Genomic DNA, 17,820 nt, shown 5'->3' with positions numbered 1-17,820 from the left:
GTACAAAAAAGATTTCAGATAATACAGGTATAATAGACTTCCAAGCTCTTAATATAATTAATTAATTGGAAGAGAAAGAAATAAAAAGGAAAAAAAAGGAAAACCCCTAAAAAACAAAAGAAACCTAAATACCAAACCAAAAAAAAAAGCAAATGGAACAAAACAGGGCTAGACCAATATCTTAAATCGAACACGTTCAGTAATGTTGTCAACTCCGCTCCTCTGCTCATATATTTTAAGTTAATAAGAAGGATTTAGAAAGGTCAAATTACATCATATGAAAATGTTGAATAAATGGTTTCCAAGTCTCTTCAAGTTTAACCGAAGGATCAAAAATGCCACTTCTGATTTTTTTCTAAATGTAAACATGATATAGTTTGGGAAAACCATTGAAATGTGGTAGGAGGATTGGTCTCCTTCCAGTTCAGTAAAATGGATCTTCTGCCCATTAAAGAAACAAATGCGATCATCCGACAGACTGAAGAGGATAAAAGTCTATGTTCTATCATTGGCAAACCAAAAATTGCCGTAATAGGATGAGGTTGTAAATCAAAATGCAAAACTGTTGAAATAATATCAAAAATATATTTCCAGATTTTTTCCAAAAGAGGACAGGACCAAAACATATGAGTTAAGGAAACAATGTCAGAGTGACATCTGTCACAAATAGGGTTTATTTGGGAATAAAAATGGTCTAATTTATCTTTAGACATTGGGGCCTATGCACTACTTTAAATTGTATTAGCGTATGTTTGGCACATAGAAGAAGTTCTCAAATGGTGGGGGTAGGCACCCGTGGCTGACAAGGGAAGTTGAGGACTGTGTAAAACCTGAGGAAATAGCACATAAGGCAGCAAAAGTGAGTGGGATGCTCGATTAGTGAATGCTTTGAAAATCCAACAAAAGGCAACTAAAAAGCGATAAGACTGTTAAAGATTAAATTTGAGGCAAACTAGCCAATAATATAAAACATGACAGATTAAATACAGTGTTGGGAAATATATGATCATGCATTTTGGTCCAAGGAATAATATTGCTCAGTATTATTTAAATAGAAAATTCACAGGTGCAGGGGGCTTAGGAGTTCTCCTGCCAGAGTCCCAGAAGGTTATTTCACATTTTCAGTCTGTGGTAAAGAAGGGAAATGCAATGCTGGCTTTTCTTTGAAGGGGAATAGAATATTTAAGCAAGGGGATAATGCTGAGACTTTATAAGACACAAGTTAGGCCGTACTTGGAGATTTGTCAACATTTTGGGTCCCATTTCTCAGGAAGGAAAGGGGAGTCTTATTGAAACCTACGGAGTGTTGAAAGGACTAGATAGGGTGGATGTGGAGAGGTTGTTTCATGTGGTGGGGATATCCAGACTAGAGGGCACAGTCTCAACATTGAGGGGAGACCTTTTGAACAGAGGTAAGGAGGAATATTTTTAGCCAGAGAGTAGTGACTCTGTGGAATACTCTATCACAGACTGTGATGGAGGCCAAGTCTGTGGACATTTTTAAGGCGGAAGTTGATCATTTACTGGTCGATCAGGCCATCAACGGATATGGCGACTAGGCAGGTGTATGGGGTTGAGTGGGATCCAGAATCAGCCGTGATGGGATGGCGGAGCGGAGTCGATGGGCTGAACGGCCTAATTCTGCTCCTGTGTGTTATGGTCTGACCAAGATTCACCCTGACTCCCCTCTCCCAGTCAGCACCGCCCCCACCTGTCCCATTTAACCTGTCTCAGTGCGGGTGGACTTTAGGACCCGGGGGAGCTCAGGACCCGCCGCCCCGCGGCTGCTGCTGAATCCGTGGCGTTTCTGTTCCGTTGTCGGATGCGGTGAACGAGTTAAAATTAGCGGATCGATAATTCTCATCTCGTGTTTTTTTTCCACTCTCCGCACATTTATATTTACAGAGACTTTACTCCTGACGCCGGTCCCGGGACCCGATCCGTTTACAGACCCGGAGCGGAACCGGAGTAGATTTTCAGCCACTGGTTTACGTCCCGACACCAGAAGAAAGGATAAAGTTTCCCTGTGAATTTATTCCCAGTGAAGGTGTGGAGATGGGACTTCGTCTCCGCGTTGTAAAATGAAACTGTCCCAGACTCGTAACTGAGATAAACTCCCACCCTCCCGGGGATGGGACGGGCAGGGAGACGGGACTCAGGGGAGATGAGAGTACTGAACACGTCACAATGCCGATGTAACACGTCATAAACCCGCGCGATGACCCAGAATCCGGTCTCCGGCCTCAGACTGACCCAGCCTTTCCTCTCCACAGACTCTGCGGCGACTCCCAGACACCAGTACCGATTCCCCGTCACCTCCACCTCCCAGTAACGTCTCCCCGATGTGAATCCCTCCGATCCCAGCACACATTCCCAGTTTGTGAATCTCTTCCCGGTGTCAGGGAGATCCCTCCGGGTCCCGGTCCATCTCACACTCTTCCGATCCTCAGACACCTCGAGACACGGACTCGCCGTTTCCACATCCAGGGTGACAGAGACTGGGGGGAGAAGCAGAGAATTAGAGAGTCCCCGGGGATCGGGGGGAGACTCGGGCAGCGCGGCCCCGGGGATCGGGGGGAGACTCGGTCAGCGCGGCCCCTGGGATCGGGGGGGAAAGTCGGGCAGCGCGGCCCCGGGGATCGGGGGGAGACTCAGGCAGTGCGGCCCCGGGGATCGGGGGGAGACTCAGGCAGCGCGACCCCGGAGATCGGTGGAAAGGCCGCTGGGCCTCAGGCGCAGTCGGGTGGACGACACAAACCTTTCCACTGATTTGACCTGACGAAGCGGATGGACAACTAATGTGTCGCCAAGGGTTTTACGCAGGACGGAGAGCAGAGATTTCCCGATCAAACAGACACAAAATGCTGGAGGAACCGAGCGGGTCAGGGCCGACATCTTCCCTCAAGAACAGAAATGAATAGAGGAGATAGACAGCTGAAACGAGTGCGGGAAAGGGGTGGATTAAGATGGGAGGGGGGTGGGTGAATGGATTTAAATGCAAGGTCACAGAGGCTCTTCGGCTCAACTCGTTCGTGCCGACCAGCTTGCTTTAATGAGCTAGTCCCATTTGTCTATGATTCTTTTCCACCTTTCTTATCCACGTACCTGGCAAGATGCATTTTAAAACATTGCCACTGTACCCAGCTCTACAGTTGATCATGGGCCTTGTGTAAACAAAGATAACCCTCTTCCCTATCCACTGTACAATGAATTTTAGTGTCACCCACAAACCTACTAACTATGTCACCTGCACTATCATCCAAATCATTAATATGATTGACAAACTACCCCGGCCCCAGCACCGACCTCTGCAGGTCACAGGCCTCCAGTCCTCTGTGTTTAAGAGACACTTGGACAGACACTTCAATAGGCAAGGCACAAAAGGAGACTGACCTAATGCCGGCCAATGGGATGAATGTAGATGGGTAAATAGGTCAGCACAGAGGCGATGGGTCGAAGGGCACATTTCTATGCTGTACGGGGATGGCTCTGTGAACTGAATGGCTAAGAATCCCCAAACACCCCTCCCCCTACGGGTGCTGAGAATTCCAAACAGACAGTGACCCCTGACCCTTGACTTCAGAGGGGGAAACATCCTCCCTGTATCCTGCCTGTTGACCCCAGAAGAATTTTTTGTTTCCCTGAGATCTCCTTTCTTTCTTCTGAACAGGGAACAGAGAACATAGAACAGTACAGCACAGGAACAGGCCCTTCATTCAATGTTAACATTCATTTGTGAGTGTGAAGTGTGGAGTGGGGGAGTGTGAAGGTTTGAGACAGTAAAGGAGGTGATAATGGGAACCAGCAGGGGAGAGATGAACGACAGATTGTACCAGAACCAGGTGTGGGAGGGGTGGAAAGCCTGTGGGTGAACTGTGTGTGTAGACGGAACGAGAAGCTGGCGGGGGACAAAGATGGAGATGAGGATCCCTTTGTCCCCTTTCCCACAACCCCATGGCCCGCAGCCCCTCATTTGGACAGGAGAAGAATTTGCAGGGACCCTTAAGAAACACGGGTCCTGATGCAGCATTTCAGCCTGAACCATCAACAGTTTACTCTTTTCCACAGATGCTTCCTGGCCTGCTGAGTTCCTCAAGCATTTTGTGTGTGTGGCTCCACTTTAAATATACTCATTGAAACATATTCCCTGTGGCAGATTCACTATCCTGTGGATAAAGGAATTCCTCCTCATCTCTGTTCTAAATGGACATCCTCCAGTCAGAGGCTGCGCCTTCTGGTCCTCGACCCACCCACTATAGGAAACATCCTCCCGACATCAACTCTCTCCAAATAGGTTTCAGAGAGATCAGGCCAAGACCCTTAACCAGGACCTGTTCTGCTTGGATTACCAGCATCTGCAGAATTTCTTGTGTTTGATTTTCAAAGCAGAAGTTGATAAGTAAACCATTGATTAGTCAGGGCATCAAAAATTATGGGGAGGAGGAGGGAGAATAGACAATAGACAATAGGTGCAGAGGTAGCCCATTCGGCCCTTCGAGCCAGCACCACCATTAACTGTGATCATGGCTGATCATCCACAATCAGTATCCAGTTCCTGCCTTATCCCCAGAACCTTTGATTCCGAACAGGGTTGAGGGGGATAATAAATCAGCCATTCTTCTAAACTCCCGTGAGTGCAGGCCCAGAACCATCAAACAGTCTGAATATGTTAACTCTTTCATTCCTGGAATCATTCTTGTGAACCTCCTGGACCCTTTCCAATGCCATCACATCTTTTCCAATATGCTCACAATGCTCCGTGTGGGCTGAACAATTTCTTCTAAACCCTCAGAATGACATCCTATTCGAATCCTCTCTAAATGAATGCTAACATTGAGTTTGCTGATCTTACCACTGACACAAAATGCAAGTTAACCTTTTGGGAATCCTGCACCAGGAGCCCCAAGTACCTTTGCACCTCTGATTTTTGAATTTCCTTGCTGTTTACAAAATCGTCTATGCCTTCATTCCTTCTACCAAAGGGCATGCACACCTTCACTACTCAATAATCCATCTATCACTTATCTGCCCATTTCCTGATCTGTCTCTGTCCTTCTGCAGATTCCGAGTTTCCGCAGCAGTGCTTCCCCTGAAACTATCTCCCTATCATCTGCAAGCTTGGCCACAAAGGCAACAATTGTCATCCAAATCATTCTTTGTCTATCCTGGATTTGTGTTCCTCGAAGAATTCCAGCAGATTTGTCGGGCAAGATTTCCCCTTCAGGGAAGGCAAGCTGTCTTTGCCCTATTTTATCCTGTGCCTCCATGTACCCCAAAACAGTTCCATTAATACTGGACTCCAGCATCTTTCCAAGCACACCACATCCAGACTAACTCACCTGTAATTTTCTTTCCTCAGCTGCTTTCCGGTCATAAAGAGTGAAGTGACCTTTGCAATTTCCATTCGTCTTGAATGTCCAATTATCTAGTGATTCCTGAAAGATCATTACTAATGCCCCCATATTCTCTTCAGCTAACTCTTTCCGAACACTGGGGTGTAGTCCATCTGGTCCAGGTACCTTCAGACCTTCAATCTTCCCACGCACCTTCTCCTCAGTAACATCAGCAACACTCAATTCTGTCCCCAGACACTCTCACATTTCTGACATACAGCTGGTATCTTCCACAGTGAGGATGACACAAAATATGAAAAAAATATGTATCTCCGTCATGTCTTTATCTCACATTTATCCTCTCCAGTGTTATTTTATTGGTGTCAAAATTCCACTCTCACCTCTCTTTTACTCTTTACATTTTTGTGTCCTGTTGAGTATTGTTCGCAAGCTTTCACTCGTATCTCATTTTGTCTCCTTATGGCTTTGCAATTGTTTTCTGTTGATTATCAAATTATTCTCGATACTCCAACATCCTGCTAATTTTTGCTCTATTGTGTGCCTTCTCTTTTGCTTTCATGCTGTCTTTGACTTCCCGTGTCAAACACAGTTACCTCACCCTCCCTGTATAATTCTTCTTCATCTTTGGTAGTTATCTATCCAAATTGCCCCTGGAACTCGAGTCTTTGTTGTTCTGCAATCATCCCTGCTCATGTCCCCTTTCAATCTACTTTGGTCAGCTCCTCCCTCATGCCTCTGTAACTAACTTTTCTCCACTCTGATACTGATACATCTGACTTTATCTCTCTCTTAAATTGTTGAGTGAATTCTATCATTCTATGATCACTGCTTTCGGGAGGTTCTTTTACCTTAATCTCCCAAATCATATTTGTTTCATTATACAAATCCCACTCCAGAATTGCCTTTCTCCCATTGGGCTCAACCACAAGCTGTTCTAAAAAGCCATCTTGGGGGCATTCTACCAATTCCCTCTCCTGGAATGCAGCACCAACATGATTTTCCCAGTCTACCTGCATGTTGGAATCCCCCATTCCGACTGTCACCTTGCGTTTTTTTTTCCCACCTCATGGTGTAATTTGTATGCCATTTCTATCCTGGCTACTATTTGGAGCCTTTTCACCCTTGCAGTTTCTTAACTCTACCCACAATGATTCAACATCTTCTAATCCTGTCACCTGTCTCTAAGGATTTCATTTCATTTTTTACAACAGAGCCTCCCCAGCCCCTCTGCCTACCTGCCTGTCCTTTGAACACAAGGTGTATCCTTGGATGTTGGGCTTCAACCAGCATCTCCTTTCAGCCACAACTCAGTGACGCCAACAACGTTGTACCTGCCAATCTCTACCTGTGCTACAACATCATCAACCTTATTCCGTATACTGGAGCATTCAAATATAACACCTTCAGTCCTGTATTCATCAGTCTATTCGACACTGTCCACAGGAACTTAAGCAAGGTCTTTGATGTTGATGACAGACCACACTGGGGGTATTGTCTGCATTTCTGCTGCCCCGACTCTGGGAGGGGTGCGATTACACCGGACAGGAAGCTTCAGAAGGATGTTACCAGGACTGGGGGGCTTGGGTTAAAAGCAGAGAGTGGGTAAGCTTGAGCTATTTACCTGTAGTGTAGGATGTTGAGGGATGACCCCTTATCGAGGTAAATACATTCATAAAGGGCTTAGATAAAGTGTGTCTTTTTCCAAAAAATGGTAGTACAGAACCAAAAGACTCAGATTGAAAGCGAGAGGGAAAATTTTTATGAAGGATCTGTGGGGTAGCATTCTCACGGAGAGGTGGGTAGGTATATGGAACTTGCTGTCAGATGCTGTAGAAACAGGTAAAATTAAAATATTCTGAAGTAAATTTAGAGAGGTACATAGATAGAAAGTGGTTAGAGGGAAATGGGGCATAAACACATAAATGGGACATGCTCAAGAAGACATCTTAGTCTTGTAGATGGATGAAGCGGGCCATGGGTTCAACATCTGTCAAACCCTCCCAGATCATCATCCTGAGGAATTTCACCCTAGAGTCTGTCTGTGAGCTGTTGATGTAACAACACGGTAGAGGGCAGCTCCATGCCACAGAACAGACAGACTGGGTAAGGACAACAGATTTCATTCCCAAATGGAAACTTGTGGCTGTCTCTTTGACCGTGTGTCACACTCTGATAATATGCCTGGGTATGTGTTACTCTGCGTGTGTGTGTTGATTGTGGTAAATATCAGTGTGTTTATGTGTACACATTGAAGGAGAGTGTGCATATTGAAGTATTTCTGTGTTACAGTGTGTCATTACATGCCTGGTGTGTGCTGACAATGTGTGACGTGTGTGTATGTGTGTTGTTACAATAAATAAGTTACCGTGTCTGAAGAGAATGGTTTCCAGGTTACTGAGGGAAATAACGATGTATATTGCTGAGGCTTTGACTACATACTTCTAGTGTAGGTATGTGCAGGGGTGTTTTGCCAGGCCGGTTCTGCTGTGTCTGCTTCTTCCGAGATGAAATCTTGAATGATGTCAATCCTGGTCGGGTTGTCTGTGCTCATTCTCACAATGCTTTAATGTAGTGGTCTGATGACAATAAGGGCATAAGATATAGGAGCAGAATTAGGCCATTTGGCCCATCGAGTCTGTTCCAACATTCAGTCATAGCTGATCCTTTCCCCCCTCCTCATCCCCACTCCCCAGCCTTCTCCCCATAACCTTTGATGTTATGTCCAATCTAGAGCCTATCAAGCTAACAAATTCATCAGCCTCTGGCTCAAAAAAATTTCTCCACATCTGTTTTAAACGGTGTCTCTCCACTGTGAGGCTGTGCCCTGTTGTCCTAGACTCTCCCACCATGGGAAACATCCTTTCCGCATCTACTCTGTCTGGGTCCTTCAACATTCCAGTTTCATTAAGATACCCCCTCATCTTTCTAAATTCCAGCGAGTACAGACACAGAGCTATCAGACGTTCCTCATATGATAACCCTTTCATTCCCGGAATCATCCTTGTGAACTGAACCCTCTGCAATGCCAGCACATCTTTTCTTAGATGAGAAGCCCAGTACTGTTCATAATACTGAAAACCAGGCTTCACCATTGCCTCAACATCATATCCCTGCTCTTGAATTGAATGCTATTCTAAACCTCTTGAAATGAATCCCAACATTGCATTTGCCTTCCTCACCACTGACTCTCCCTGCAAGTTAACCTTTAGGGTGTTCTGCAAAAGGACTCCTAAGTCTATTTCAATCTCAGCTTTTGGATTTTCTCCCGATGAAAAAAAATAAATAATCTGCACATTATTTCTGCTACCAAAGTGGATGACCATGAATTTTCCAACATTGTATAACATTTGCCACTTTCTTGCCCATTCTCCTCATCCTTGTGCAGCCTACCCGTTGCTTCAATGCAACCTGCACTCCGCCAACCTTCATATCATCTGAAAACTTGGCAACAAAACAATCTATTCTAGTACAAGAGGGCACGACTTCAGGATTGAAGGACGTCCTTTTTGAACTAAGATGCGGAGAAATTACTTCAGTCAGGGGGTGGTAAATCTGTGGAATTTGTTGCCACGAATGGCTCTGGAGGCCAGGTCATTGGGTATATTTAAGGCAGAAATAGATAGGTTCTTGATTAGCCAGGGCATCGAAGGGTATTGGGTGAAAGCAGGGGAGTGTGGATGACTGGAAGAATTGGATCAGCCCAAGATTGAATGGAGGAGAAGACCTGATGGGCCGAATGACCTACTTCTGCTCCTATATCTTATAGTCTAATCCATCAGTTAAATCATGATATACAGCATAAAGTGATGGTGACCTAACACTGACCCCTGTGGAGCACCGGTCTCTGGCAGCCTACCAGAAAAGGATCCCTTTACTCTCATTCGCTGTTTCCTACCAATCAGCCAATATTCTAACCATGCCAATACCTTTTCTCCAATACCATGAGCTCTTAACTTGGAAAGCAGCTTCATGTGTGACACCTTGTCAAAGGCCTTCTGTGATTCCAAATATACAACATCCTCTGCATCCTCTTTATCTACCCTATTTGTAACCTTCTCAAAGAATTCCAACAAGTTTGTCAGGCGAGATATTCCCTTAAGGAAGTGAGGCTGACTTGTCCTATCTTGTCCAGTGTCACCAAGTATTCCATAACCTCATACTTAACAATTGACTCCAACTTCTTCTGAACCACAGAGGTGAGGGTAACTGGTCTATAATTTCCTTTCTGCTGCCTTCCTCCCTACTTAAATAGTGGAGTAACATTTGCATTTTTCCAGTCCTCTGGCATCATGCCAGAGTCCAATGATTTTAGAAAGATCATCACTAGTGCCACCACAATGTCTATGCAACCTCTTTCAGAACCCTAGGATTCCAGGTGACTTATGTACCTTTAGGTCTTACAGCTTTTTGAGCACATTCTCTCTTGTAATGGTAACTGCACCACTTCTCTTCGTTTAACATCTGCCACAGTGCGTGTGCCTTCCACAGTGAAGACTGATACAAAATACTCATTTTGTTCATCTGCCGTCCCTTTATCTCCCATTATTACATATCCGGCCTCATTTTCTAGCGGTCCTATAGCCACTCTCATCTCTATTTTATTTTCTTTACAATACTTGAAAAACAATTTGATATTGTTTGCCAGCTTCTTTTACAAAGACAGGTGTCTAAGGGGGGCCCAAAGGATTTTTGAATACTCGAGTCACCCCAACCACAAACTGTACCAGTTGCTACCATCCGGGAAACGGTACCGCAGCATAAAAGCCAGGATCAACAGGGTCCGGGGACAGCTTCTTCCACAAGGCCATCAGACTGATTAACTCGTGCTGAGACAACTGGATTTCTATGTTATATTGACCAGCATGTTGTACATATTATTTATCATAAATTACTGTAAATTGCACATTTAGATGGAGACGATTTTTAATCCTCATGTATATGAAGGATGTAAGGAATAAAGTCAATTCAATTCAAATCAATTTCATGTTTAGTTTCTCCCCTCCCAATCATTCTTTCAGTTCCTCTCTGTAGGTATTTAAAAGCTTCCCAATCCTCTGTCTTCCGACTAATTTTTACTTTGTTGTATGCCCTCTCTTTTGCCTTTACATGAACTTGACTTCCCTCGTCAGCCACGGTTTTACTATTTTGCCATTTGAGTATTTATTTATTTTTGGAATACATCTATCCTTCACCTTCCTCATTTTCCCAGAAACTGACACCATTTCTGCTCTGCTCTCATCCCTGCCAGCATCTCCTTCCAAATTGCTTTGGCCATCTTCTCTCTCAGACCACTTTACTCTACTGAAATACTACCATGTCAGAATCTACTGTCTCCTTATCAAATTTCAAGTTGAACTCAGTCATGTTGTGAGCATTCTCTCCTAAGGGTCCATTTACCTAATCACCTCTGGTTCAATACATAACACCCAATCCAGTAGAGCTGTTCCCTGAGTAGTCTCATGGACAAACTGCTCGATAAAGCCACACACAGCATTCAACAAATTCACTCTCTTCACATCCATTATCAACCTGATTTTCCCAATTGTCCTGCATGTTGAAATCTCCCATGACTATCACAACATTGTCCTTTTCATTGGCCTTCTCTATTTCCAGTTGTAATCTGTGGTCCACATCCAGCTACTGTTGGGATCCTGTATATGACTGTCATCAGTGTCATTTTCACTTCTGAATTTCCTTAACTCAACCCACAAGGAATCAACATCTTCCAATCCTATGTTACATCTTTCTACCGATTTACCAGCAGAGCCACACCAACCCCTCTGTCTACCTTCCTATACCACCGAAACATTGTGTAACCTTGGACATTCAGCTCCCAACTACAACCATCCTTCAGCCACGATTCAGTGATGGCCACAACACCATACCTGACAATCTAATAGTGTAACAAGATCATCCACCTTATTTCTTATACATCATGCAATAAGATATAACACTTTTTGTACTGTATTTGCTACCCGTTTCAATTCTGCATCCCTAATGCACTGATACTCACCCTGCTGGCTGCAATTTTGTCCTTGCATCTGTCCGTCCTATCTGAAAGTTTGACTGCACGCTATCTTTGTATTTTTACCGTCAGTCCTATTCCTTCACTCCAGTTCCAACCCCCCACACCACCAAATTAGTTTAAGCCCTCCACAACAGATCTATCAATCCTTTCTGTGAGAATACTGTTCTCCCTCAGGTCCAGGTGTAACTCACCCCGTTTGAACAGGTCATTTCTCCACCAGAAGAGATCCCAATGATCCAAGAACCTGAAGCCCTGCCCCCTGCACCAGCTTCTCAGCCATCCTTAATCTGTCAAATTATCCTGTTTCTACCCTCACCAGTACGTGACACAGGCAGCAGTCCAGAAATTATAATCCTGGAGGTACTGCTCTGAGCTTACTACTAAGCTCTCCAAGTTCTATTTTCAGGACCACTTTGCTTTTACATTTATGTCATTGGTTCAAAAACGTACCAAGATATCTGGCTGTTTTCCCTCCCTCTCCAAAATGCTGCAGACACGATCCGAGACGCCCCTGACTCTGGCACCGAGGATGCAACATACTATCCTTGTGTCCTGTTCACGTCCATAGATTCTCCTGTCTGCTCCCCTGACGTATGAATCCCCTATCACTACCGCTCCCCTCTTTTCCCTCGAACAACAGTGAGAGTCGCGGCTCCAGAAGGGGAAGGACCTGCGTAAATCAGAGTATGTACTCACAGTGCACAAAGGACTTGTGTATTTTCCTGACAATCCCAGTCACCACACTGATACCCGTTTTTATTCCCTACAATATCATCAAGTCAGTATTAATTTTCCAGCTCCTGTGGTAGGATTCAAACTCATGTCTTGGCATGTTAGTGCAGTGGCCTGGGATCTGGACACAGTGGTTCATCTGCCAGTCCCGTGTATTGGCTGTATTGTGACCCTGTGCTGGTGTGTTCAGGGGTCTGACATCTCCAGCTGACCACATGACAGTGATGCCCCCCCCAGTCGGTAGGTCTGATGTCAAATAAACTTCAATTCCCCTTCAGCCCATTATTATAGACAATCTTTCGTTTAAATTAGAAGCTAATTGTGTCTCACAAACAATGAATAATGAATCTTTTGTACGTTTTACCTCGATAATTGTCATCAAGTGTTTCTCTCAGCACTGTGTTCAACAAATAGAGGTGATCGTATTTTTCAAACGGTAGGGACTCATCTGTCACTGACAATTCCTGGACATCATCATTAATCCTGTAAATATTAAACTGCTGGTGATAAACTGGAATTTTGAACTATTTTACAAATCCATACATGGTTTGAGTAAAGAGCATTTCCTACCTCCTGTTCCGACGAGCTTCCTCCTGAAATAAACAAAAACACAAATCTGTTTAGACTTGGACTCACTGTCCACATCCTGAATTTCATCCAAATCATTACAAGGTGTTGAAAATTCCCACTCCCACAGTCACTCACTCACATAACCAAAACAGAAACAGGGGTTAAATTAAATGAAAAGTTAGACCGTTACTGGGACGATGAAACTTACAGGGAAGACTTTTGCAGGTTGTGTATTTTCATCTGGATATGACATCAGGGTAATAATATGGAGGAATTTAAGATCAGTGATGGATTTAATCATGTGCAGGGCGGTGGAGGGGGGCGGAGCCTGTATTTATGGGGAGAACTGTAGGAGATGAAATTCCAGAAGGATTTTAATAAGTCTCATAAGAAATTTAGTGAAGAGGATGTGGAACTCATTGCCACAGGAGGGTTTGAAGCGGAACAGCAGAGATTGAATGTAATGGGATAACTGGATAAACACATGAGGGACCATGGAGTTCAGAGCACTGTCGCTGAGTGTGGTGAGTAGGTGGAGGATGATTGCAAAGCAGGGAAATTGATAGAAAACGATGGGCTGAATGGACTGTTTATGATGGGGATCGGATGAGATGTACCCCAGGCCACTGTGGGAGGTGAGGGAGGAGATTGCTGAGCCTCTGGCAATGATCCTTGCAGCATCAATGAGGACGGGAGAGGTTCCGGAGAATTGGAGGGTTGCAGATGTCATTCCCTTACTCAAGAAAGGGAGTAGAGATAGCCCAGGAAATTATAGAGCAGTGAGTGTTACTTCAGTGGTTGGTAAGTTGATGGAGAAGATTCTGAGAGGCAGGATTTATGAACATTTGGAGAGGAATAATATGGTTAGGAATAGTCAGCATGGCTGTTCGAGGACCCCTTGTGAGTTTTCTAAATGACCAGTATAAGGAAATGAAGGGATGGGTTAGTAAATTTGCTAATGACACAAAGGTTGGGGGTGTTGTGGATAGTGTATGGAGCTGTCAGAATTTACAGCAGGACATCGATAGGATGCAAATCTGTGCTGAAAAGTGGCAGGTTGGAGTTCAAACCAGATAAGTGTGAAGTGGTTCACTTTGGTAGATCATATAATGGCATACTATGGTATTAATGATAAGACTCTTGGCAGTGTAGAAGAACAGAAGGATCTTGGGGTCCCAGTCCATAGGACACTCAAATCTGCTAAGCAAGTTGACTCTGTGGTTAAGCTGCATTGGCCTTCATCAACCATGGGATTGAGTTTTGGAGCCAAGAGGTAATGTTACAGCTATATAGGACCCCGGTCAGACCCCACTTGGAGTATTTACTCATTTCTGGTCGTCTCACTACAGGAATGATGTGGAAACCACAGAAAGGGTGCAGAGGAAATTTACAAGGATGTTGGCTGGCTTACGGATCATGTCTTATGAGAATCGGTTGAGTGAACTCGGCCTTTTCTCCTTGGAGCGACGGAGGATGAGAGGTGACCTGATGGAGCTGTATAAGAGGCATTGATCAGAGTCAGAGGCTTTTTCTCAGGGATGAAATGGCTAACACGAGAGGACACAGTTTTAAGGTGCTTGGAAGCAGGTACAGAGAAGATGTCAGAGGTAATATTTTTACGCAGAGATTTCTGAGTGTGTGGAATGGGCTGCCGGTAATGGTGGAGGTGGCAGATATGATACCATCTTTTAAGAGGCTTCTAGATGGTGCATAGAGCTCAGAAAGATAGAGGGCTATGGGTAACCCGAGATACTTCCCAAAGTAAGGACATGTTCGGCATAGCATTGTGGACTGGAGGGCCTGTATTGTGCTGTAGGTTTTCAATGTTTCTGTTTCTATGCTTCTAATGGGATACAATTCCATGTGGAACTTATCTGAAAAAAAAATAAAGAAACATTGAAAGTTTCCCTAATCTGACATAAACCGGATATAGAGGATAAGTCTGATGTGTGGGTCACATTCTTTGTTCTTAGTGATTAACAGAGAGACCCTCACACCCACCGCACCAGGCACACTCACAGCCTGTGACTGGAACTGGGTGTGAATGGGAGTTAAGAGGATATTTAATGTGATAATTAAATACACAATCAGCAGCACGGTATTATGATCAGAATAAATTATTTCAGAGAACTTTGTATTCTGTCCTGGGATGTACAGAAGTTGCGGAAGTCCAGTTTTGGGACAACAGCAACCCTGAATAGTTACATCAATTGTCTGGTGAAAACAGTTTACTGCCATTTGTAAATGCTGTGTGTAGGAGCAACACATCTGTTTTCTGTCTGCAATGTATTCTGTGTTGCGTAATTGTTATGGAAACTAGTCACGTGCGTGTGGGCGTGGTACTAGCGAAGGGAATAAGTTACGTATTCGTGCTTTGTTCTGGGCTGTTTTGAGCTGAGGACGGACGGATGCCACATCTTTTGTTGACCGTTTCGTTGCGGATTAATTTACGATTAATTACGCTGAAGTTTCATCACTTCATGTTCGTATGTTGCAGATAAAGGATCGAATACATATCTTCGACATTTTGTAACATGATTATTGGAGTGATCGGAGGGCACGTCATACAAGTATAACAATCTTTGTGAGGTCGCCAGCAGTGGCAATTGATTTGTTAGAATTAGCCGCTGTGCTGTGTTTATTTCAAATATACCACTGTTCATTTAGTGACCTGTGACAGAAACAAATTGAAATATAATCCCTCACCTTGAGAAATATCACACTGTCTTTTTGATCCATCTGTTCCTTTAACTTAGTGATTTCCTCCTGAATCAACCCGATATTCTCTTGAATCTCTCGAAGATTTTTCTGCATTGGATTCAGAATCCTCGCCTCTTCCTCCCTGAGATCCCTGAGTAAACTCTGCTCTTTCTCAGTGATAATCTCTCGCAGTTCAGCAAATTGGGATGTGATGTGGGACTGAACGGTGTGTGACTGTTTCTGTCAAATGAAAGATAAAGATTAATTTACTGTATTGTTGTGTGAATTTCCTTGATGACATTAGGGAGACCATTTGGTCCATTAAAGACCATGCTAGTTCTGAGAGCATTTCAGTCAACCACATTCCCTCACATTTTCCTGAAATCTAATCTCCCCATTGACCCATTAACTCCCACCAGATTCACATACACCCTCCTCCACCTCCACAGGGTTAATTGTAATTATCCATTCATCCAACACGTCCTTGGGATGTGTCTGAAACTGTGATGGAATCTTAACTTTTATTCATTATGGACTGTGCCTTTAAGAATCATGCCTGTAAGTGAGAGAGAGAGAGAGAGAGAGAGAGAGAGAGAGAGAGAGAGAGAGAGAGAGAGAGAGAGAGAGAGAGAGAGAGAGAGAGAGAGGAGGAGGAGCTACATGGTGGACAGGTGGTGTTCAGCACACCGGCATTTATTTTGAAGATCTGGAGGACATCGAGGAGGATTGAAGACACCTGCTTACTTGGATTACAAATCTCACTCTCTCACTTCAATCCCATGGACTGAAAAAACTTTCCCTACCGCACCATTGTAAGACCGTATCACTTACCACCCTTGCTCTGAAGAAGGTTGGGGATATAGATATATGTAGACCTATATATGCATAACAACGTTAACTCTTGATTTACCTGGTTTAAGTTACTATATGACGTAGTTACTAATAAAATAGTGTTTTGTTAACAGCAAAACCAGACTCCAGGTGGGTTCTATTGCTGCTGATATTTTTACAGGGTTGTGTGTACGTGACATAAACTGTCATGGCCACAGGGAGAACATGCAAAATCTACACAGACAGCACCAGAGGTCAGGATCGACCCAGATCACTCGAGCTGCGATACTCCGCTATTCCGCATTAAAGGGAGCAAAACTCTACAGTAATATCAGAAATTCTGCTCGGGATGTCTCACCCGAACTCCGGAAATCTTCTCTTTCTGTTGCTGCTCCTTTTCCTGGAAGTCTGATTTCTTTTTTGTGAGAGAGTCTAAGGAAGATTTTAGTTGATCCTGGATGTCAGAGAGCGAAGGAAATAGAGAAAAAAAAATGGATCAAAATAAACAGGCGATCAAACCCGATCATCGCACACAAAATGCCGGAGGAACTCAGTGAGTCAGGCAGCATCTACGAGGGGAAATAAACAGTCGACGTTTCGGGATGAGACCCTTCATTAGGACTGGGAAGGAATGGGGTCGAAGCCAAAATAAAAAGGTTGGGGATGAGAATCAGCTGACAGGTGACGGGTGAGACAACGTGAGGGGGAAAGTGGGGGAGGGTGATGAAGTGAGAAGCTGAGAGGGGACATGTGGAAGAGGCAAAGAGCTGAAGAAGAAGGGATCTAATACGAGAGGACAATCGGCCATGGAGGAAACGGGGGGATTTGGGGCTGTTTGTGGCCATGAATGGTGACGAGGGAGGAGGTGCAGGAGTCAGGTTTAGCACTTGTCCCGCTTCCAGATATCGGTGTCAGGAGGGAGATCAGTGGGGAGCAGCGAGTGGATAAGGGAATTACGTAGAGACCGATCCCTATAGAGAGCGGAGAGTTGTCAGGGTGGAGGGTGGGAGTGGGCTTTTGGAGAGAAAGATGTGCTTCGTGGTAGAATCCCATTGGAGATGGCGAAAGGTGGGGGGATGATGTGTTGTTTAGGGAGGCTCGTGCCGTGGATAATGACGATGGGGTAAATATCAAATTCGGATTAGTTTTACCTTGTAGATTTTAACAGCTTCTTTAATCGGCAGGAAGCGGTGCTCTCGGTGTTCCTGCGCAACTGCACAGATCAGACAGATCAGTGTCTTGTCCGTTTCACAAAACAGCTTCAGTTCTTCCTCATGTTCCTCGCAGTGAAATTTACTTTCCCTTCCTTTCGAATTCAAGTTTACATTTCGAGCTTTTTCAGCCAGATTTGCTAAAGCCCGATTGACCCTGAGGGTGCGGTCCACAATCACCTCTCTACATTCCGGACAGGAGTTTCTCTCCTCCTTTTCCCAACACCGTGTGATACAAGAGCGACAGAAGTTGTGTCCGCACTCCAGTATAACCGGATCGGTGAAGAAATCCAGGCAGACGGGACAAATTACCTCCTCGGTCCAACTCTCGGCCTTTCTTTTCGAAGCCATGTTAACTCCCGGCACTTCCTGATTCAGAATACTTCCACTTTCG

The 17,820-nt window shown here is 44.5% G+C and overlaps 1 protein-coding gene across 1 annotated transcript; it reads right to left on the bottom strand.

Moving 5' to 3' along the window:
* Positions 1 to 1,892: 1,892 nt before the first annotated feature.
* On the bottom strand, positions 1,893 to 17,792 carry LOC140185194 (zinc-binding protein A33-like). The gene is made up of 6 exons (XM_072238594.1): positions 17,367 to 17,792; positions 16,574 to 16,669; positions 15,391 to 15,624; positions 12,685 to 12,707; positions 12,479 to 12,597; positions 1,893 to 2,498 (listed from the first exon to the last, which is right to left on the bottom strand). The coding sequence occupies exons 1-6, from the start codon at positions 17,775 to 17,777 to the stop codon at positions 1,945 to 1,947; spliced, it is 1,437 nt and encodes a 478-aa protein (XP_072094695.1). The 5' UTR covers positions 17,778 to 17,792; the 3' UTR covers positions 1,893 to 1,944.
* Positions 17,793 to 17,820: the final 28 nt, after the last annotated feature.

The sequence above is a fragment of the Mobula birostris genome, chromosome 20 (assembly GCF_030028105.1).
Source record: "Mobula birostris isolate sMobBir1 chromosome 20, sMobBir1.hap1, whole genome shotgun sequence".
NCBI classification, from domain to species: domain Eukaryota; kingdom Metazoa; phylum Chordata; class Chondrichthyes; order Myliobatiformes; family Myliobatidae; genus Mobula; species Mobula birostris.
This window is presented reverse-complemented; position numbering and strand designations above follow the sequence as displayed.

Coding starts and splice junctions, on each gene's coding strand:
- LOC140185194 (XM_072238594.1), bottom strand. CDS start 17,777: ATGGCTTCGAAAAGAAAGGCCGAGAGTTGGACCGAGGAGGTAATTTGT. Junction 12,598..12,684: donor GAAGCTCGTCGGAACAGGAG/GTAGGAAATGCT, acceptor TAATATTTACAG/GATTAATGATGATGTCCAGG. Junction 2,499..12,478: donor ACTTGATGACAATTATCGAG/GTAAAACGTACA, acceptor TTCTCCCCCCAG/TCTCTGTCACCCTGGATGTG.